This window comes from Felis catus, chromosome B3, assembly GCF_018350175.1.
Source record: "Felis catus isolate Fca126 chromosome B3, F.catus_Fca126_mat1.0, whole genome shotgun sequence".
Lineage (NCBI taxonomy): Eukaryota > Metazoa > Chordata > Mammalia > Carnivora > Felidae > Felis > Felis catus.
In genome coordinates, this window is record NC_058373.1 from 53,414,315 (window position 1) to 53,437,927 (window position 23,613).

A 23,613-nucleotide genomic window follows, 5' to 3' on the forward strand; every position below is an offset into this window, starting at 1 on the left:
TTTCCTGGGCCTTAGAGGACTGTGAATAAAGACATTGAGGGAAACACTGGATGATCATCTTCATGGCAGAGTTTGCCAGAAGTGCTGAAATGTTTGCGTTCATGTGCACATGGTTTCTCTTTTCATATTCAGTATTGGTCATGGTGGAATATATAGCACTGTCACGTGGTTTAAAGCCTTTCTGTGGGGACTAAACTTGATGTACTAATATTTCCCTTCTCTTCTATTGGGATTCTTTGTGAATTAATAGTTTTAGACATCTATTAAAAATTTTATAGTCATTTAAAATATTGGTATCCAGTAGTTTTATTTTCCTAGGTGAAAAGGTATTCATTTAATTAACTGAAATATTTTTGTAGTTTCTGAACTAAAATGCTTTCTAGAATTCTTCAAACTTTTACTTGTTAATATATGTAAGTGTACTATTAAATAACTGAAAAATTAAAATAGTAATGCCATTTTCTGTTTTGATTTTTTTGTTTTGTCACTTATTTAATACTAAACTAGCTTCCCATGGGAAAAACTTAGACTTTCTTATACTTAAAAATATTTTTTTCTTTAATTCAGTTTTTTCCAGGTGTTTTCCCTTATAACTTTATTAAAAAATTTTACATGTCATAAAATTCATTCAGAGTGTTCATTGGATTTTAGTATATTCACAGAGTTGTGCTACTGTGACTACAATCAAAATTTTTTTTTTAATTTTTAAAAAGTTTATTTATTTATTTTGAGAGAGGCAGCCCGAGCATGAGTGGGGAAGGAGTAGACAGAGAGGGAGAGAATCGCAAGCAGACTTTGTGCTGTCAGCACAGAGACCACTGGGGGCTCGAACTCACAAACTGTGAGATCATGACCTGAGCTGAAACCAGGAGTCAGCTGCTTAACCAACTGAGCCACCCAGTCACTCCTACAGTCTAATTTTAGACTAACCCATTAGCAGTCACTCTCCATTCCTGTTTCTTTCTCTACTCCTTACTCTACTTTCTCTACTCCTCTGCCCCTGCCCTTGGCAACTGTTAATCTACTTTCTGTATGTCTGGATTTGCCTATTCTGGACATTTCACATTGTTTTTTTGTTTTGTTGTTTAAATAATTAAAGCTTTTTTTTTTTCTTCCTAGACGCTTGAGTGATGGGAGAGACCTTTAGTCCATGGGTTTCTAATGTTTATTTGGGAGACAGAGACAGAGCATGAGCTGGGGAGGGGCAGAGAGAGACGGATTCAGAGTCACAGAATGCGAAGCAGGTTCCAGGCTCTGAGCTGTCAGCATAGAGCTGGACGAGGGGCTCGAATTCATGAGCTGAGAGATCATGACCTGAGCTGAAGTTGGACGTTTAACCAACTGAGCTACCCAGGTTCCAGTCCAGCAGTTTCTAAAACACATTTGCGTTATGATTTACTTATGTGGGTTAGCAGAAAGAACTGTAGTTGTTAATTCTAGGAACAAATATGAGATTTGGTATACACTACCTTTACCTTGGTGGCTATACTAAATAAGCCAAATTTTTTTATTTCCGTAAGTGAAAAATCCTAAAGTAAAGGCAGTAATTGACTATTTTCAATTCAAATTAAAGTTGAGTGTTATAAGTATTATCTGTATAGTTTGAGAAACTGCTTATTGTTTTTTTAGATAACTCGCATTATTTCCTGTAATTTTATTTCCCATTTAAATGGGACCATATCCTAATGGCATTTGTGAAGTTTTTATGTTTTTAATTTTTTAATGTTTGTTTATTTATTGAGAGAGAGAGAGAGAGAGAGAGAGAGAGCAAAGCAGGAGGAGAGAGAGGGAGAGAGAGAATCCCAAGCAGGCTCCATGTTCAGCATAGAGCCCTATGGGGGCTCAGTCTTGTTAACTGTGAGATATGACCTGATCTGAAATTAAGAGTCAGACACTTAACCAACTGAGCTGGCTACCCAGGCACCCTTGTCAAATTTTTTATTTATTAATTTGAGTTTATTTATTTATTTTGAGAGAAAGAAAGTGCAGGTGGGGAAGGGGCAGAGAGAGAGGGAGAGAGAATACTCAGGGTCCATCCCACAACCCATGCAATCATGACCTGAGCTGAAACCAAGAGTCAGACGCTTAACCTACTGAGCCACCTGGGCACCCCTTTAGTTTTATTTTTTTTTAATTTGACAGAGGTGCCTAGGTGGTTCATTCGGTTAAGCATACCACTCTTGATTTCGGCTCAGGTCATGATCACATGGTTAGTGAGTTTGAGCCCTGCATTGGGCTCTGTGGTGACAGTGTAGAGCCTGCTTGGGATTCTCTCTTTCTCTCTCAGCCCCTCTCCCACTTGCATGCTCTGTTTCTCTCAAAACTAAATAAATAAACATTTAAAAAAAAAAAGTCCAACTCTTGATTTCAGCTCAAGTCATAATTTCAGGTGGTGAGATCAGTCCCATTGTTGGGCTTGTGCTGGGCATGGAGTCTACTTCAGATTCTCTCTCTCTCTCTCTCTCTCTCTCTCTCTCTCTCTCTCTCTCTCTCTTTCTCTCTCTCTCTGCCCTTCCCTCATGCACTTGCATGTTCTCTCTTCACAAATAAAAATAAAAATACCATATATGACATCCTTGCTCATAAAGTATATTTTGAGGTTGCTCAAGACAAAAACAAAAATCTTGCACCTAAGATGAAAATACTTTTTATTTTTAAATTGGAGATTAAAGAATATAAGTATCTAGAAATTTAAAACTTCACAGATGAAACCAAATTATAAAAGGTATAAGCATTTTTTTAATGTTTATTTTTGAGAGAGAGAGGGAGAATGAGTGGGGGAGGAGCAGAGAGAGAGGGAGACACAAAATCCAAAGCAGACTCCAGGCTCTGAGCTGTCAGCACGGAGCCTGATGTGGGGCTCAAACTCACAAACTGAGATCATGACTTGAGCCAAAGTCGGACACTTAACCGACTGAGCCACCCAGGTGCCCCATGGTATAAACATTTTTTAAAGTACTAAGTTCATGAGGTGATAATTAGGAAAATTGAAAGAATGATGATGGTAGAAGGGCAGAATTAGTTGATATATGTAAATCATCTTATGATTAAGCCCTTTTAAGATTATTTAATGAGATTAACCAAATATTTGATTCTGAACAGGCAGTGTTTCCAAACTCACAAATGGCTCCTGTTCCAGGAGTTTATTTGTAAATTGATATCCTAGGGAAATGAAGTCTTAGTTCTAAACAGTGTTACAAGTGGTAATTTAAATCTTAGATGAGGCTATAAAAACTTGTGTAACCTATAATATAGCCAATATAATTTTGGCTAAAAAAATACTTATAAGTACTTAAGGGCTTATTTGGAAACATAAGTAGCAATTATAGCATTATTTTTGCAGGAAAATGCAATTTATGGTATGTGCCACAGTGAAAATGGAATACTTGGCTCTTAGAAGTTCCTTTGCCTCTTTGTGTGAAGTATTAGAGCAGTGGAAAGATAAAGGATCTGCTGCTGCAAGCCATATTTCAGAACTTCAGAATTATCTCTTCTTACAGAGGAAATGGAGGACCAAGTTAATCCCTTCTCCTGCAAAGATAGCTGCAACCCCAGCTTCCTGTAACAAGTAAACATTTGTCATTTTGGAGAGTAGGTGTCTTTATAGGCATGAATGGGAATATTGAGAAATGTCTATTTAAAACTAATGTTTTTGGGGCGCCTTTGTGGCTCAGTCATTTGGGCGGCCGACTACAGGTCAGGTCATGATCTCGTGGTCTGTGAGTTCAAGCCCTGCATCGGGCTCCGTGCTGACAGCTCAGAGCCTGGAGTCTGCCTCCAATTCTGTGTGTCTCCGTCTCTCTCTGTCCCTTCCCTGCTTGCTCTCTCTCTCTCAAAAGTAATAAACATAAAAAAAAATTAAAACTAATGTTTTGTTTCCAGGGAAATCTTCCTCCAGGATATAAGATCACCCTAATTGATATAGGACTTGTTATTGAATATCTTATGGGAGGAACTTACAGATGCACCTACACTCGGAAACGTTTTCGATTAATTTATAATAGTCTTGGTGGAAATAATCGGGTATGTAATATTTTGGGGGGGTGGTTTATATGTGTACTTTATACACTTTGTAAGTTAAAAATTCATACACTTTAAAAGTTTAAAACTACTAAATATAAGAACAGTGAAGTAACATCGTCTTAAAAATGGTTTTTTCAACTAAGATACATAGAAATATTTTGTAATCAAAATCTAAAATCATTTTTGTATGCATACACACACACATTTATGTATATGTGTGTATATGTATATATTTATACATTTATATGTGTGTGTGTATATATACACATATATGTATATGTGTGTGTGTGTGTATATATATATATATATTTGGATTGATTATTGAATTTTTATAGCATATTAGTATATTTAAGTCTGTAAAAACGAATAAGCTTTCATTTTCAGAGGTCTGGCCGAAATACCTCCAGCAGCACTCCTCAGTTGCGCAAGAGTCATGAATCTTTTGGCAATAGGGCAGATAAAAAAGAAAAAATGAGACACAATCATTTCATTAAAACAGCACAACCCTATCGACCAAAGGTATGTTTGCATAAATACTACCCTTTCTGAATTTTGTTCTTTCTAATTTACTAGTATTTATGAAATAAAAAATTGCTTGTTTTAGTAAGAATCAACTTATGTTTGTAGATACATTTTTGATTATTTATTTTCCCATATACAAAAAGATATTCATTATGAGTTAACAATTCTATTAAGTTTTTGTATTTAGCTGTGATAATAAAAATTTTTAAATATTTTGATAAATGCTAAACTGCCTCCTCTTATTCCACTTTAACTTGATTAACAACATGCAAGACAATGTGTCTTATCCAAACTTGTCTTTCATTAAAATTATGTTTTATCAGATATTGAAATATTTAGGCCCTTTAATTTTGGAAAACTTTATTACAAAGACATTTTTAAATTATTTGTTCATTCAGGAATAGAATTTGTTGATTCATCACTTACTTATAACACCCAGTGCTCATCCCATCCAGTGTCCTCCTTAATGCCCCTTGCCCTTTTAGCCCTTTCCCCCGCCCAACATCCTGCCAGCAACCCTCAGTTTGTTCTCTGTATTTTAGGAGTCTCTTATGGTTTGTCTCCCTCTCTGTTTTTATCTTATTTTTGCTTCCCTTCCCTTATGTTCATCTGTTTTGTATCTTAAATTCCACCAATGAATGAAATCATATGACATGTCTTTCTCTGACTTATTTAGCTTAGCATATTACACTCGTTCCAGCCACATTATTGCAAATGGCAAGATTTCATTCTTTTTCATCGCTAAGTAGTATTCCATTGAATATATATACACCACGTCTTCTTTATCCATTCATCAGTTGATGGACATTTGGACTTTTTCCATACTTTTGGCTATTCTCAAAAGTGTTGCTGTAAACATTGGGGTGCATGTGCCCCTTTCAGATCAGCATTTTTGTATCCTTTAGATAAATACCTCATTCTGCAATTGCTGGGTGGTAGGATAGTTCTATTTTTAATTTTGTGAGGAACTTCCATACTGTTTTCAAGAGTGGCTGCACCAGTTTGCATTCCCACCAGCAGTGTAAAAGCTTACCCCTTTCTCTGCATCCTCACCAGTATCTGTTGTTGCCTGAGTTGTTAATTTTAACCATTCTGACAGGTGTGAGGTAATATCTCAGTGTGGTTTTGATTTATATTTCCCTGATGATGAGTGATGTTGAGCATTTTTTTTTTATATATATATATATAAGTTAGCCATCTGGATGTCTTCTTTGGAAAAGTGTCTACTGATGCAAATACCTTTTTTTTTTTTTTTTTAGAAATAACATTTTGGTAAAATTTGAGCTATAATAAAATCAAGTATATAAAATTTATACTATTTTGATTTGTGCAGTTGTATGAAGTTGAACAGTACAAAGGAGATTTTATAAAATTCTGAGATTAATGTCAAATGGCCTTATTATAATGAATCTTAGACATTTGTTTTCCCTTGAAGATTGATACAGCTGTGGAAGAAGGAAAGAAAAAAAGAGCCAAAGATGAAATTGTAGACATTGATGATCCAGAAACCAAGCGCTTTCCTTATCCACTTAATGAACTGTTAATTTGGGCTTGCCTTATGAAGAGGCAGGTCATGGCCCGTTTTTTATGGCAGCATGGTGAAGAATCAATGGCTAAAGCATTAGTTGCCTGTAAGATCTATCGTTCAATGGCATATGAAGCAAAGCAGAGTGATCTCGTAGATGATACTTCAGAAGAATTGAAACAGTATTCTAAGTAAGTTAGATTTTATCATTTCATTTAAAAAATACATCGAGATCATATTTAAATGGAGGTTATAGTGTCATGCACTGTGTGGGTATATATGTGTGTGTGTGTATATATATATATATATATATATATATATATATATATATAATTTTATTGGTACAATTAAAATATATTTGTTATTTTTTTTTAATTCAGAAGGAAACATTGCTGCTTATGCATGTAAAAAGAGGTTTATTATATTGTTTAAATTCAAGAGTTAAATATTTTGGCAAGAAAGAAATCCATAAGTCATCTTATTAATTGCACATACTAGCAATTAATTCGATTAGGAAAAGTTTCATTTGAAGTGGTAAGGAAAGGAAGAAAGTGAGGTTTGAGCTGTGTTCTAAGGAAATGAATTCAACTGGAAGGGCATTTCAGAGGTGGAGCTACATATATTGAAGAGTAAAACAGAAGTTTACACTTAGAGGAATAATAGAATATTAAGCTGAAAAGATACTTTGTAGTAAACTTTATGATAGAAAATAGGACCTCCCTCTGCCAAATGGACTGTCTTTGGAAGAGAGTCAGAGTTGTACTGAAAATAACAAGCAGGGATCTTAGAATTACTTACTGAGTATCTAAGGTTCAGGTGTTTTCATGATTAGGTTAGTCCCTGTTCACATTAGTCTTTCCACTGGCTATCAACCCTTTTCTATGTTTGAAATACTATATAGATACGACTTTTTGAACAGAGCATCTGAACATTGTCAGTTTGGATTTCCTGTGAAACTGCAGGTTTATTTCCAAGATGAGGAGAAAGTGCTCCAGAGTTACCTTTTCAGACTTGTTCTTAATGTGACATATTTTAATATTTTGTGATATCCACGTAGTAGTAGATATCTGAAAACATAGAGCTGTGATTCTAATGCCTTACAGTTCCCTGATTGTGTGTGTGAAAATATTAAAAATGGGAACATGTTATGAAATTATTTAAGAATAATGTTTAAAACTGCAGTTTGGTAGTATGAATGTTTTGGTTTTTATCTTTTGATAGTGATTTTGGTCAACTCGCAGTTGAATTATTGGAACAGTCCTTCAGACAAGATGAAACCATGGCTATGAAATTGCTCACTTATGAACTGAAAAACTGGAGTAACTCTACCTGCCTCAAGTTGGCAGTTTCTTCAAGACTTAGACCCTTTGTAGCCCACACCTGTACGCAAATGTTGTTATCTGATATGTGGATGGGAAGGCTGAATATGAGGAAAAATTCCTGGTACAAGGTATACTTTAGAAACAATTTGGTATAAAGTGTATGATTAGATAAAAAGAACAGAGGAATTAGCCCAGATATATAGTAAAATGCCCCGATTTATGAGGGTGGTGGAGGTGGCAGTGTTGGCGTTTTATCTCAAGTGGCATGAAATGGCCTCTTTTTTCCTCCCTATTCTTCACTCTGAATCCTTTTCAAGTGTAACGTATAATGATTATTGCCTCTCTCTGAGCCAGAGGCATGAGAGCAACAAATGGAAGTGTTGGTGTTTATAGCCCTGACTAGGCATGAAAAAAAGTTGCTTCTTTATGAAAAGATAATTTCAAATTCTCAAGTCCAGGATCTGTCTACTAACTTAATAATTTGTTACTTTTAATTTACTTGAAGTATATTGGATGTACCTAGTTTTTATGGTTAAGAATTTGGATAAAATGTTGACTGGTACTTTGGGTTCCTCACAGTGACAGATACTACTTTAAACTTTCCTTTTCATTATCTTATATCTTAAATAAGGTACAGAAATGTAGAAGGCAGAAATCAGGCAAGTAGTTTAACCATTGTAAGTGGGTAACAAATACTGATCATCTAATAAAAATAATGGTGAAAGATTAACCAATAGAAAACCTGATACACAATTATAATTTCTTTGTGTTTTAGGATTTTGCAATAATACATAAAATTTTACAAATAAACTTGTTTGTTTATAGAGGCACAAGCTGAATAATCATGTTATGACATGGAACACTTGCATTGAGATTTAGGATAAAATTACGCACATAGCAATTTCATAAGGCTTTAATTTTATTTAAACAAAAATGTGTTTTCTGAACAGATTATGAACTTTTTTTTTATTTTTTTATTTTTTATTTTTTTAATTTTTTTTTTTTAACGTTTATTTTTGAGACAGACAGAGACAGAGCATGAACGGGGGAGGGGCAGAGAGAGAGAGGGAGACACAGAATCGGAAGCAGGCTCCAGGCTCTGAGCCATCAGCCCAGAGCCCGACGCGGGGCTCAAACTCACGGACCGTGAGATCGTGACCTGAGCTGAAGTCGGAGGCTTAACCGACTGAGCCACCCAGGCGCCCCTTAACTGTTTTTTTTTAAAGGACACATCTATAATAATTTTTCTATAATAATTATTAAGTCTTTTCTATATCATCATAATCATAATACTGACATGTTTTGTTACTCCTTAAAATAATTCAGCCTGGGCCTCTTTAAATATAATATGTAAGTAAAAAATGATGTTTTTGAGTTTTTTTTTCCCCTATGCTAACAGGGGCAAACTGGCTAACTAATAATCAAGATATTTAATAGCTTTTTATTCTTGAAGGTCATTAATTTTAAAATGTAAACTTACGTGCTTCTAAATTTTTAGGTCATATTAAGCATTTTAGTTCCGCCTGCCATATTAATGCTAGAATATAAAACAAAGGCAGAAATGTCTCATATTCCACAATCTCAAGATGCCCATCAAATGACAATGGAAGATAGCGAAAACAACTTTCAGAACATAGCAGAAGAGATTCCCATGGTAAGGAAGAAAAATGTTTTTAAGTATATATAAATTTTTTGTGAATAAATATATGATAAGTGTTATTTTTATTTTAGGAAGTGTTTAAAGAAGTAAGAATATTGGACAGCAATGAAGGAAAGAATGAAATGGAGATACAAATAAAATCAAAAAAGCTTCCCATTACACGAAAGTTTTATGCCTTTTATCATGCACCAATTGTAAAATTCTGGTTTAATACGGTATGTTGTATGTTTTTAAGCTGTATGAGCATAACAGTTTTAAAGGATAGGCTTTAGGGGACCTTTGGTCTAAAGTCCGTATTAACTTTGACATAACTTAGATTACTGACAAGCCATTTTCCATTTAAAAGAGCACATGTTTAACTTAGTTTTATCTCATTTGCCGTCATAAAAAATGACAAACACTAACAAATCTTAGATCAAATTGAAACTAGAAATTTTCTAAGCAAAAATGTGATAACCATATGCCTTTGTAAGTGGGTATCAAATACTAATTGTCCACCAAAAACATTGGCAAAAGTTAACCAGAAGAGACACTGTGTCAGTATGTCAGAAAGACATGTCTTTGTGCTTTAGGATTTTTGCAGAGAATGTGTAGACTTTTTTTTTTTTTCAACTTTTTTTTTTGTTTGTTTGTTTTGTTTTTTTGTTTTTATTTATTTTTGGGACAGAGAGAGACAGAGCATGAACGGGGGAGGGGCAGAGAGAGAGGGAGACACAGAATCGGAAACAGGCTCCAGGCTCTGAGCCATCAGCCCAGAGCCTGACGCGGGGCTCGAACCCACGGACCGCGAGATCGTGACCTGGCTGAAGTCGGACGCTCAACCGACTGCGCCACCCAGGCGCCCCTAGACTTTTTGAAATGAACCTTTTTGCAGTGTTAATTTGAAGGTCAGAAGTAATCTAGGTCGTTCATATCGTTTTATTTATTGGCTTATTTCCTTAATCATACTATAGTACATGTTTTATCATCTGACACATAATTGGCTTTTCTCTTGCTTTCTGGAAGAACAGTTTTTTTCTCCCAGGTAAATATGTCCATGGGGGAGAGGCTCACCTCAAGAAATATATGAGATTAGCCCCAACTTTTAACCATGGGTTGAGTGAATGAGTTTTTATTCCCCTTCCCAGAAAAATTCTTAAAAAAAAAAATTTTTTTTAATGTTTATTTATTTTTGAGAGAGAGTACGCGTGGGAGAGGGGCAGAGAGAGGGAGACACAGAATCTGAAGCAGGCTCCAGGCCTTGAGCCCTCAGCACAGAGCCCAATGGAGGGCTCAAACTCACAGACTGCAAGATCATGACCTGAACTGAAGTTGGATGCTTAATTGACTGAGCCATCCAGGCGCCCCCCAGAAAAATTCTTAAATTGTGTATTTTGTTATTATTTTATTGTTTTTCACTTTCATCACGTTTGCATTCATGTGAGTGACTATTTAAAAGTGGATAGCCCTGGTGGCCAAATAGAGATATCTCTTTCTTCTTATTTATTGGAGTTTACTTCCCTACCATGCCATATCTTTAATCATGAATATGGCTTATTTTAACACTTGGAGAGGCAGGGAGAGTGATGTGAGGATCCTTGAATACAATTGTTTAAGGGTCAGCTAAGTCTTGGGTCTCCTCTGAAATGAAATGACTCTTCAGATGTTGTTATACATAGATCTTATCACTTTACCCCAATCTTTTCTGTTAAGAGTATCACAAGTGGGATGATCCCTTACCTAGGGAAGATGCTTTTTTTTGTTCTTAATTTGTTTATTTTGAGAGAGCGAGAAAGAGAGAGTGACATGCTAGCAGGGAAGGGCAGAGAGAGGGAGAGAGAGAATCCCAAGTAGGCCTATGCCATCAGGTCAGTGCAGAGCCCAATGTAGGACTCAATCCCATGAACTATGAGATCATGACCTGAGCCAAAATCAAGAGTGGGATGCTTAACCAACTGAGCCACCCCTGTGCCCCAGGAAAATGGTTTTCATTTCTGTTTTCATTTCTTGAGATTCAAATCCACAGTGACTGGGAGTTAGGAAAATACCAGTTGTATTTCTGGGAATGCTGTTTGGCTGGGGGAAGAAGGAAGCAGGTAGTATTTGTTTCTTGATGATGATAGTGATGAATTTCTATAATATATTTAATATATAGGTATAAGTTAAATGGAATTATATGAACTATGCTGAGAACATAAATCTTGTATAATTTCTCCTGTGTGAAGTACTGAAAAGTCATCAAAGTTCTAGAACAACACAGTTATACTCTGGGAACCATTTGTATTTTGATTGATAAAAGCAGTGTATACACTGAAGAGTTACTTCTAAAACTTTAATGATTGAAGCTGGGAGATAGTTCACAGGGGTTCATTTAGTCTCTTTTTCTGTGTGTTTGAAAATTTTTATAGTAAAACATTTTACTTCATAATACTATGTATATTTTGTATTTTTTTAAATTAGCTGGCATACTTAGGATTTCTGATGCTTTATACATTTGTGGTTCTTGTACAAATGGAACGATTACCTTCAGTTCAAGAATGGATTGTTATTGCTTATATTTTTACCTATGCTATCGAGAAAGTCCGTGAGGTATGTCTTTAGTTTTTCCTACCAGTAACTTACTATATGTGTGGAAGGTGTTTTGTTTGTTTTTTGGTATGGGTATGGGTATGTGTATGTGTATGTGTTATCATTTCAGTAGGTGATGACATTCTAGAACATGTTTATTTTTACTGTTCTAAAAATTGTGGCGTAAGAATAGAAATCAGTGGGGGTGCCTGGCTGGCTCAGTTGATTAAGTGTCTGACTCTTTTTTTTTCTTTTTCTTTTTTTTTTTTTTTTTTTGAGACAGAGAGAGACAGAGCATGAACGGGGGAGGGTCAGAGAGAGAGGGAGACACAGAGTCTGAAACAGGCTCCAGGCTCTGAGCAGTCAGCACAGAGCCCGACTCGGGGCTCGAACTCACGGACCGCGAGATCATGACCTGAGCCGAAGTCGGCCGCTTAACTGACTGAGCCACCCAGGCGCCCCAAGTGTCTGACTCTTGATCTGAGGATCATGAGTTCATGTTTTATATATTTATGGAATCTGTTGTTTTACAAACATGTTTGAAAAAATTAAATTGTTAAATGAAAAAAGTAAGTTGCAAAGAATTTTTTTAAGTGCACATTCATAAAATAGTTCTATAAGGATTCTTTAGATTATAATAACAGTGGTTGCCTCTAGTCGGAAGGGAAGTTAATTGGCTGAGGAACCAAGAGTGGATGGGAGACTTTTCAATACTTACTTTTTTTAATGTTTATTTACTTTTGAGAAGAGAGAGAGAGAGCAAGCACAAGCCAGGAAGGAGCATAGAGAGGGAGGGCACTCAGAATCTGAAGCAGGCTCCGTGCTGACAGCAGAGAGCCCGATGTGGGGCTCAAACTCGTGAACCATGAGATCATGACCTGAGCCAAAGTCAGACACCTAACCGACTGAGCCACCCAGGCGCCCCTTCAGTACTTATTTTTATATACGCTATAATTTTAAAGCTGTAAATATATTACCATTCCCCACCCAAAAAATTTTTTTTTTAATTTTTATATTTAAGGGAAGAGATAAGTACAGGTACTTAAACCACTGAGTTGTTTACTTTCTGCAAATAAGACACCTTTGGAAGATTCTACTAGGATATTCTTTTGTTGTTTCGATGAAAAATAAAACAACTTTCAGAAGTATCTCACTTTCTAGAGAACTGTGTTCTTTTTTTTTTTTTTATATGAAATTTCTTGACAAATTGGTTTCCATACAACACCCAGTGCTCATCCCAAAAGGTGCCCTCCTCAATACCCATCACCCACCCTACCCTCCCTCCCACCCCCCCATCAACCCTCAGTTTGTTCTCAGTTTTTAACAGTCTCTTATGCTTTGGCTCTCTCCCACTCTAACCTCTTTTTTTTTTTTTTTTCCTTCCCCTCCCCCATGGGTTTCTGTTAAGTTTCTCAGGATCCACATAAGAGTGATAGAGAACTGTGTTCTAATTTGAGATTTTCAAATTATTAGTGAGATGACCTTGATTGAATAGGTCATTTATTTGTGGGTATATATACATACTTATATGGGTTTATATATACACACACATATATGTATGTGGAATGAGGACAAGTAGTATCTGTCTCTGATATCTTACTGAATTGTTTTAGTGGTCAAATACATCATCAGATGCCAAGATAATCAAACATATTTTGTCAAATGCCATGTGAGAAATACTGTATAATTTCACTTATATATGAGATCCAACAAAAAAAAAAACCAAGCAAACACAAAAACAGACCTGTAAATACAGAGAACAAAGTGATGGTGGAGGAGGAGGAGAGATTGGCAAAACAAGTGAAGGGGAGTAGGAGGTACTGACTTGTAGTTATGGAATGAATAAGTCATGGGGCTGAAATGTACAGCATAGTTGGAATATAGTCATTGGTATTGTAACAGCATTGTGTGGTGACAGATGGTAGCTACACTTGTGAACATAGCATAAGGTATAGAGTTGTTGAATCACTATGTTGTATACATAAAGCTAATGTAACATGTGTTAACTGTACTTCAATTAAAAAAAATACTTTGAAATATTAAAAGATATAAAATTCTACTGTGATATTATAATTGAATGCTGGTATATGTTTTAATAGGAAGAAACTGATTTCTTAAACAGCTTAATTAGATTTTTTTTTTTTTTTTTTAATCCTTAGATCTTTATGTCTGAAGCTGGGAAAATAAGCCAGAAGATTAAAGTGTGGTTTAGTGATTACTTCAATATCAGTGATACAATTGCTATAATTTCTTTCTTCATTGGATTTGGACTAAGATTTGGAGCAAAATGGAACTTTGAGAATGCATATGATAATCATGTTTTTGTTGCTGGAAGATTAATTTACTGTCTTAACATAATATTTTGGTATGTGCGTTTGCTAGACTTTCTAGCTGTAAATCAACAGGCAGGACCTTATGTAATGATGATTGGGAAAATGGTAAGTTGAGAGGCATCTAATAATATTCATGGGTTTATTGATATGTTTTCTTAAAATCATAAAAACCTGTTACTAACATAGTTTTGCTTGAATTAGAGAATGTTACTTCATTTTTATTTGCTTCATACTTCAAATCAGCCATTCCTCCAGATATTAACTTTTGAAGAAAATATGTGATGGGATAAGATTATGAAAACCATATTTTTTTATCTTAAAATGTTTTAGTTTTTAAATGCTACTTTCTAGAAGCATTTGAGATGAGAATGAAAAATACAAGTTTATTAGCTACTTGTTGTTCTTTTCGTCTTTACTACTACTACTACTAGCCTAAACCAGTCCATCATCTGGCACCTGCAGTAATGTAGTAAAATCTGTTTACTCATAACCACTGTGGCCTATCTTTATATTATAGCTAGAGTAATTTCAAAATGCATATCTGAATATATCATACCCGCTTTGTAAAAAATCTAAAGCTTTTTCATTACCCCTAGAGATCATTATACTTAATGAAATCCTTAAACCCTGCCCAGTATGACTTCTTGCTTTTCTTTTTTTACTTTTAATTTTGAGTTAATTATAGATTCACATGCAGTTTTAAGAAATGATGGAGATCTTATGTACTTTTTACCTTGTTTCTTCCAATAGAAACATCTTCCTTGCTTTCTAAGTCTCATGTCTTTTTTTTTTTTAATATATGAAATTTATTGTCAGATTGGTTTCCATACAACACCCAGTGCTCATCCCAAAAGATGCCCTCTTCAATACCCATCACAGAGATCTAAGTCTCATCTCTTAACCAGTTTTTGACCTCTTAACTATGCTGTAGTCATACAGGCTTTTCTCTAATTTTTTTAACATAGTCCCTATCATGGTACCATAGCTTATGTTCTTCTTTCTGCCAGAAATGACTACCCTTATCTACACTGACATCCTTAGCTTTTTTGACTAAGTTAGGTTTATCCTACAGATCACATCTCCAACATGATTTTTTTAGGGGAGTTTTTTTTTATCTTTTTCTGCTAGATCAGGTTTATTTGCTGTATAATTTTATGGGGCCCATGTTCCTCTTCTACAGAATATTTATATCTGTCTAACTATATTTTATTTTATTAAAAAAATTTTTTTTAACATTTATTGAGAGACAGAGACAGCATGAGCATGGGAAAGGCAGAGAGAGGGGAGATACAGAATTATTGTTAATTTATTGCAAATATATGCAAATGTCATAATAATTATTTAGGTTGATTTATTGTAGTAGATTAAAGTACAGATTTATTGTAAATGTAGTCTCTTAATCTGTGTGGGTCTTCCCCCTGTAGATTATTATTTGTGGATGAATACTATGTTGTTGGAGTAAGACATTATTCACTTTTTTAGATGTAAATACTGAGCACTTGTACACTTAGATAAGTGGATAGAAATTAACTCTTAGAATTCTTGAATAATGATTTCACTTAATTCTTAGAATTCTTGAGTAATGATACCAAAATTCACATTGTGATTTAACAGTAAATTTTTTTTTATTGATTTATTAGGTGATAGTTCAATTAGGCTCTTTTTCAACTTTGTTGAAATTAAAGAATTGCAGACTACCTGATTTGTAAAAGGATTTTTAAACCATTTATTAGTTTCATTTATTTTTTCAACACCCATGCTGATAATTCAGTTTATTGTTTTACTTAGCTCCTAGGAGGTTTTCACAGTGTAGGATAAGGCACCATGGTGTGGAGTTCAAGATGGGTGAGAACAAATACCTTTTTGTATATGAAGTGGGCAAAGAACAAATATCAAAGGGAGGTAGAAGAGTGAGTCTGAACCTCCAGTATAACAATACAACAATTTTAAGAAAGAGCACATATGGAAATTGATTCCCTGAATCTGCCCATGTGTCTATACCTCTTTAAATCTTCATGGACTCAAGATAAGCAGACTCCAGTTGGAACCAGGGATATGGTTCATTGTATAGAAAATGATCTGAACCTGTCTAGCTTCACAAATCAATTTTTACATAAACTCCTTGACATTAAGGTTTATGTAGTGATGAGATTTTTCCTGAATGCTAATACTAGAAATAAAAAGAAATACAAAAGATTCTAGTTGTCTATTACAACGTTAAAAACTATTTTAACATGAATAATTGTCATTGTTTTTAAATTCCCATATATTTTAACGTTGTTCATTTTTTAACAGGTAGCCAATATGTTCTACATTGTAGTGATTATGGCTCTTGTATTACTTAGTTTTGGTGTTCCCAGAAAAGCAATACTTTATCCTCGTGAAGCACCTTCTTGGACTCTTGCTAAAGATATAGTTTTTCATCCATACTGGATGATTTTTGGTGAAGTTTACGCATATGAAATTGATGGTAAGGGTTTATGTTTACAAATTCATCTTTTGGTTATTTTATGTTTTAAAGTTAGATTGCATTACAGTAATATTACGTATTTTCACAAGTCAAAATATTACTAACCTAAGCCTTCTGAAAATACATTAGTTTAGCCCAGGGGGAGGAAAAGAACTACAAAAATTAATTGGAAAAAAGTATTTTTAGAACTTTTTCAGCCATAAATGGAAATCTGGCCTAACCTGGCTTACAAAATAAGGACATATATTAGCTCATGTGACACAGAATTCAGAGGTAGTGGTCTTTGGAGTTTGTTAATTCATAGCTGTTAACATTTGTTCTTTATTATCCCACTGCTCTGTAATCGCAATGTCTGATTCATACAGGTTTCCTTTATGATTGGAAGACTGTCACTAGTAGAGGAAAGAGAGTGTTTTCTTTGGTTCTCTTAAGGGTAAAATGTCCCTTTCCCAGAAGCCCCCTATTGAACCTGTTCTTTCAAACTCATTAGCTCACATTGGCTTCATCCTGCTTATCTCCGAAACAGTTGGGGTGAGGGTAATAGGATTAGAACTAATCCAAATATGGTAGTGGATAAACTCTTAAATTACAAAATTCAACTGCACAGGTAATAAACTTTTTAAAATTGTTTTAGCTCATGAGGCTAGATAGCTTGTGAACATGGGTGATGCTGCCAGCTTTCAGGGATGTTCTACAGACCTCTACATTTGCATTATAGAATCTTTATTTTGCATTATAGAATCTTTGTTTTGTTAGTTTTGCTCTTGATCTCTTTTATACTCTCTCTCATCTTTATTCCTCCCTCACCCCATACCTGTGTTGCTCCCTAGGCACCTATTTATTTAGAGGATGGTTGTTACCAGATTTTGCCTAAAACTGTGAGGTTTTACCAGTCTGGTCAAATTTTATGTTTAATGCTTTCCTGTTTAATGCCCTTTTCAGGTTTTCATTTTCTGCTTTTTTTCTGATGTAGTACTAGTTTAGTATTATAAAGTATTGGATATAGCTTTTTAGTCTCCTTCATTCTCTTCCTTGGGTACTTGCTTTGTCAAACTAATGTGAATAGAATAGAAATAGATTCCTAAAGCTTTTTTTAAAAAAAATGTTGAGAGAGAGAGAGTGCGCGTGCGCACACACACGCAATGGGAGGGGCAGAGAGAGGATCCCAAGCAGGCTCCTCTTGCTGTCAGCAGAGTCCAAGTCGGGCCTCAAGCACACGAACCATGAGATAGTGACCTGAGCCGAAATTAAGAGTCAGAGTCTTAAGTGACTGAGCCACCCAGGCACCCCAAGAGTCATAACGCTTTTTAAGACCAAAAAAACGTTGTGCATTTGAGTGTTTCAGTGGTGTATATATTTTTAAATGATTACTAAACAAATGCTAATTATAAGCATTTATATAAAACTTGTCACTAATTCATGATTATTTAATTCTAATGCTTACCCTACTTAAATTATTTTGCTTTATTCTTTTAATACCCTGGTGGGTACTAAAGCCCTTCCCTTCCTTGTTTTTATTCAGCTGTGTTCTGGTTTCAGAAACATTCCTGGTGAGGTTGATGAAAACCAAGGAATTAAAATCTAATCATTATCTATTTGAAAGGCACCTAAACCACTCTTTCAACCTTCTTTTGTGACATAGTAAGGTAAACTCAGTAATCTTCATGTTTGTAAATTTACTATGAGTTTACCATACCCTTTTATAGTTGTTATTTTTTCTTACAGAAATGCTATAGTGTGGCTAAATCTGGGAATTTTCTTCTACTTAATGTTCCTTGAACTAAACCCTGCCTTGAATTGCATACATAATACAACTGTATACCGTCTCATCTAGATTAGGGTGGTAGAACACATACCCACATCCTTCACAAAGTTTTTCTATTTTGGATTTTTTGAGAAAGAGACTGAGAGAGAGAACATGAGCGCAAGCCAGGGAAGGGCAGGAGTGGGAGGGAGAGTCTTAAGCAGGCCCACATGCAGCACAGAACCTGATGGGGGGCTCCATCTCAGGACTGTGGGATCATGACCTGAGTAGAAATCAAGAGCGGGACGCTTAACCGAGTCACTCAGGTGCCCCTATGTTGGAATATTTTTAAGTTTGTGTTCCAACTGCTTGCCCAGAAGCTTTTACTAGAATCTGAAACAGATTTCTACATAATCGAAACTTCCTTCAAAAGTATGTAAATACTAATTTAAAATAGTTACTGGTGTGAATACTATATCTAAACTGTTTTCTTCTTTCCAAAGTGTGTGCAAATGATTCCACTATCTCTCAAATCTGTGGTCCTGGGACATGGTTGACTCCATTTCTTCAAGCGGTCTACCTCTTTGTACAGTATATCATTATGGTCAATCTTCTTATTGCATTTTTCAAGTAAGAATTTTATGCAGTTGCTTATTATAATGAGATCATTTAATATATAGTTTTCATTTTGAAGGATATGTACAAAATTTCAAATACAAAAACTTCTTAGAGCTTAAACTATTAAAATTATCTTTGAAAATTACGAATAGGAAGGCATCCTTTTTCAGATCAACATGCAGTTCTTTTATAAATTTAACCTTGATTTGGTAGTTTTACTATGTTGCCAAGGAATACACATTTAGTATATAAAACAGAAAGGCAAATAGAAAATTCATCAGTAATCTCATTTATATTTTTTGGTGTACCTCTTTCTGTTATTTTTTATGAATATTTGTGAATACTTTTCTGTTCAGAAATAATGTTCTTATATTTTGTATACTGTTTTTAATTAAGCAAAACATGACTATTATTCAACATTAATAAATACCCCTCTCCAGTTTTTTTTAATGTTTATTTATTTATTTTGAGAGACAGTGAGCGGGGGAGAGACAGAAAGAGACAGAGAAAATCCAAGCAGGCTCTGAGCTGTCAGTGCAAAGCCAGATATGGGACTTAAACTCACAAGCAGTTAGATCATGACCTGAGCTAAAATCAAGAGTGGGACGCTTAACTGACGAAGCTACCCAGGCACCCCACTTCAGTTTCAGGAATATCTGATATTCCATGATAGAGCCTAATTTTTCAACCAATATGTTACATTGTTGAGTTTGTCTATAATTTTTTTGTTCTCAAAAACCATGTGGTTAAATTTTTATCCATCCTTAAGTATGTTTTCCTAAAAGTTGAACTGTTTGATATATGCATTTTTAGGACTTTCTGAATTTAAACTAAAGTAGACTTGCATCCTCAAATCTCTGCCAACACTAGGTATTGTTATCGTTAATGGTTGCTAGTTTGATAGTACATAAAAGTATATTGTTTTTATTTGCGCTTACTTTGCTTCTAAGATTTATTATTTTCTTATGGTTTTGTCATTTGTATATAATTTTAAAATTTTAGGATCATATTTTCTGCTCATTTTTCTGGGAGTTTATAATTAAGACCTTCAATAGTATCAAACTTGTGCCTTATACTTACTGCATGTATTTTTTCCAGTTTCTCATTTGCCTTTTAGTTTATGTATGGTAGAGTACTCTTTGGAATCCTTGTTTAGAACAGAATTATAATAAAATATCTAGTATTTAAAACTTTAAAGTATGATTAACTATGTTTGTTTTATTTTTTTTCCTTTGTTATTCAAGTAATGTGTATTTACAAGTAAAGGCAATTTCCAATATTGTATGGAAGTACCAGCGTTATCATTTTATTATGGCTTATCATGAGAAACCAGTTCTGCCTCCACCACTTATCATTCTCAGCCATATAGTTTCTCTGTTTTGCTGCATATGTAAAAGAAGAAAAAAAGATAAGACTTCAGATGGACCAAGTAAGTAAAATATATTAAGGCAAATATTTGTGTTTTATCACTTATCAGTACTACACTGAAGGCTAAGTGTTAACTTTTTTCAGATGACTTAATTGCTAATGTTACTATAAAAACTTGTATTGAATATGTCTGAACATAAAAGAATTTTGAGTATACTACAATGTCTATAAAACTGAATTTAGTACTAAACTTCTTTTGAGTGTGGTATGTCTGTTTGTTTTCATTAAAATGATAATGGAAACCATAACATTTGCTGTTCTATAAACCGTTTTTGCTGCTCTGTGAACAATAATACTTTTATTCTGTATACTACATGAGACTAATCATACCAAACCTTGCTTTTAATTTTACAATGGTTTTCTGCTCTACTAAATTGGTTCTTAAATTCCTCTACCTAGATAAATGAGGGGGAGGTATAAAGAGAAAGATAGATAGGGTTAAGAGTATTTAATAGGAAAATGAAAATCAGAAGAGGATGAGGTACCTGAAACTATTGAAAAAAAAAAAAGGAAATATCTGCCCATTGCTTTAGAAACACTACAGTAAAAAGAGAATAAGTATATAGATGATGGATATAGTCTTATGAACCCTGAATAATTGATAAGACCCATGACTGCAATTTGATATCTTGATAGTCTTCATTGATTTTTTTGTTCTTTTCCCTGCTTAGAACTTTTTTTAACAGAAGAAGATCAAAAGAAACTACATGACTTTGAAGAGCAGTGTGTTGAGATGTATTTTAATGAAAAAGATGACAAATTCCATTCTGGGAGTGAAGAGAGAATTCGTGTCACTTTTGAAAGGTTCAGAAGCTTTTTAATTATAATTGATATGTCAGAGTGGGTTTTTTTTTATGTCTTCTACATGCCCATTGTTCAATTTATGTTTGTCAAATAAGTAAACTTAATAATAGTTTTACATATTGGAAGACAATTCAGTTCTTTACTTCTAATACTTAGTGTAAGTCAATTTCTTGTTATTTTTTGACCTTGTTATAGAGGACAGTGAAGAGTCAGTGGAGAAAAGTGAAACTATCCTTATTGTTTTAAAGCATTTTTTTTTCCCATTAGCTTTGCTACATTCTGGAAGCAGATAGTAATGTTAGTTCTTTATATATGTAGCTTTATACATATTTGTGTGTGTGTTACTTTGATGTGCAGAAATCATAATAAATAGCCTATGGAACAAAAATGTTTTATGAACTCTTACATTTTACTATAATAGAATTAGCAGTGGATCCTTCTTAAACATTAAGTGTGCCTTTTATAAATAAATAATCATATTTTATATCTTACCTTGTGTGAGTACATGTAAAATTTCTTTTTACCATTGGCATTTATTGAGATTACAGAAAGAATCTCTCAAACATTAATTTTTAACATTTATAAAAAGCCTGTGTTTCTCCTACAGGGTGGAGCAGATGTGCATTCAAATTAAAGAAGTTGGAGATCGTGTCAACTATATAAAAAGATCATTACAGTCATTAGATTCTCAAATTGGCCATTTGCAAGATCTTTCAGCCCTGACTGTAGATACATTAAAAACACTCACTGCCCAGAAAGCTTCAGAAGCTAGCAAAGTTCACAATGAAATCACACGAGAATTGAGTATTTCCAAACATTTGGCTCAAAACCTTATTGATGATGGTCCTATAAGACCTTCTGTATGGAAAAAGCATAGTGTTGTAAATACACTTAGCTCCTCTCTTCCCCAAGGTGGTCTTGAAAGTACTAATCCTTTTCTTTGTAATATTTTTATGAAAGATGAAAAAGATACCCAATGTAACATATTTGGTCAGGATTTACCTGTAATACCCCAGAGAAAAGAATTCAATTTCCCAGAGGCTGGTTCCTCTTGTGGTGCCTTATTCCCAAGTGCTGTTTCTCCTCCAGAACTGCGACAGAGACCACATGGGGTAGAAATGTTAAAAATGTTCAGTAAAAATCAAAAATTAGGCAGTTCATCTAATAGCATACCACATCTGTCATCCCCACCAACCAAATTTTTTGTTAGTACACCTTCCCAGCCAAGTTGTAAAAGCCACTCAGAAACTGTAACCAAAGATCAAGAAACCGTTTGCTCTAAAGCTGCAGAAGGAGATAATGTAGAATTTGGAGCATTTGTAGGTAAGTTTGGCAAACTAACATTTGTATATAAATATTATTTATTTTTTAATTATCACCTGGGGTGCCTGGGTGGCTCAGCTGGTTGGGCCTCTGACTTGAGCTCAGGTCATGATCTCACGGTTCATGAGTTTGAACCGCATCGGGCTCTGTGCTGACAGCTCGGAGACTGGAGCCTGCTTCAGATTCTGTGTCTCCCTCTCTCTCTGCCCTTCCCCCCGTTCATGCTGTGTCTCTCTCAAATATAAATAAACATTAAAAATTATAATTATCACCTTAGAAATAAAAATAAGTAGCTAATTAATAAAACTGAACTTGTATGATAAGTGGACTACTTTTCATAGAGTATAGTTCTAAAATTTCTAAAAGGAATCAAGTCGGGGAAATAGGTTGAAATTGAGCTGTAATAGTTCTATTGGCACATTCTTCTTTGGTGAATTTACTATAATAACAGTTGTATGTAAAACTTACTTGGGCTCTTTTGAATTTGAGACTCTTCTACTGAATTCAGTTAACTAGTTGACAGAACCTGAGTTATTCATAAATGTTAAATATTTGGGGAATAATAGAAAGGTATAGAGGAGGCTAGATAGAAATAACTGGAAAAGATCAGTGTCTTACAAATAGGGTGACCATATAATTTTTCAGCCCAACCAGTACACTTTTGAGAGTGACAGGGTACAGTAAATTACATTAGGGCAATAGGGAAAACCAAGACTCTGCTTGGAAAGTGGAGGATTTATGGTCAACCCATTTATATACCCAGAGAGAAGAGCATTTCAGAAAGGAATGACTCATTCTTAACACGTCAGCTAGCTGAAGTAAAATAAGGACTGAAAATGTATTTATTTTGGCAGTAATAATAAATTAATGACCTTTGTGAAATCTGTTTCAGTGAAGCAGTTGAGGCAGAAGCCAGATTATATTGAAATAAAGTGTGAATGAGAGGAGGAAATGTAAAGAGGGAGACTGCAGATGGGATGGGCAATTAAAAGCTTACTATTAAGGCAGGGCGCCTGGGTGGCTCAGTCGGTTGAGTGTCTGACTTCAGCTCAGGTCATGATCTCACAGCCCGTGGGTTTGAACCCCGCGTCAGGCTGTGTTGACAGCTCAGAGCCTGGAGCCAACTTCGAATTCTGTGTCTCCCTCTCTCTCTGCCCGTCCCCTGCTCACGCTCTGTGTCTCTCTCCTTCAAAAAATAAACATTAAAAAAGAAGATTAAAAAAAAACAAGCTTACTATAAATATAAAAAGAAAGAACTCATAATGTGGTTTTTGTGTAAGGTTTTTTATTTGTT

The 23,613-nt window shown here is 34.7% G+C and overlaps 1 protein-coding gene across 4 annotated transcripts in view; it reads left to right on the forward strand.

Annotated features, from left to right (window-relative positions):
* The window catches only part of TRPM7 (transient receptor potential cation channel subfamily M member 7), a 122,566-nt gene that overhangs the window by 67,789 nt on the left and 31,164 nt on the right, over positions 1-23,613 (forward strand). For all 4 annotated transcript variants that reach the window (XM_011282861.4, XM_019832437.3, XM_045059329.1 and 1 more), the window contains 13 exons: positions 3,883-4,023; positions 4,408-4,542; positions 5,981-6,261; positions 7,292-7,520; positions 8,891-9,046; positions 9,124-9,267; positions 11,492-11,620; positions 13,759-14,037; positions 16,228-16,402; positions 18,650-18,776; positions 20,009-20,193; positions 20,864-20,996; positions 21,604-22,319. In XM_011282861.4, coding sequence (XP_011281163.3) covers positions 3,883-4,023; positions 4,408-4,542; positions 5,981-6,261; positions 7,292-7,520; positions 8,891-9,046; positions 9,124-9,267; positions 11,492-11,620; positions 13,759-14,037; positions 16,228-16,402; positions 18,650-18,776; positions 20,009-20,193; positions 20,864-20,996; positions 21,604-22,319 — 2,830 coding nt within the window. The remainder of the gene's footprint in view (positions 1-3,882; positions 4,024-4,407; positions 4,543-5,980; positions 6,262-7,291; positions 7,521-8,890; positions 9,047-9,123; positions 9,268-11,491; positions 11,621-13,758; positions 14,038-16,227; positions 16,403-18,649; positions 18,777-20,008; positions 20,194-20,863; positions 20,997-21,603; positions 22,320-23,613) is intronic.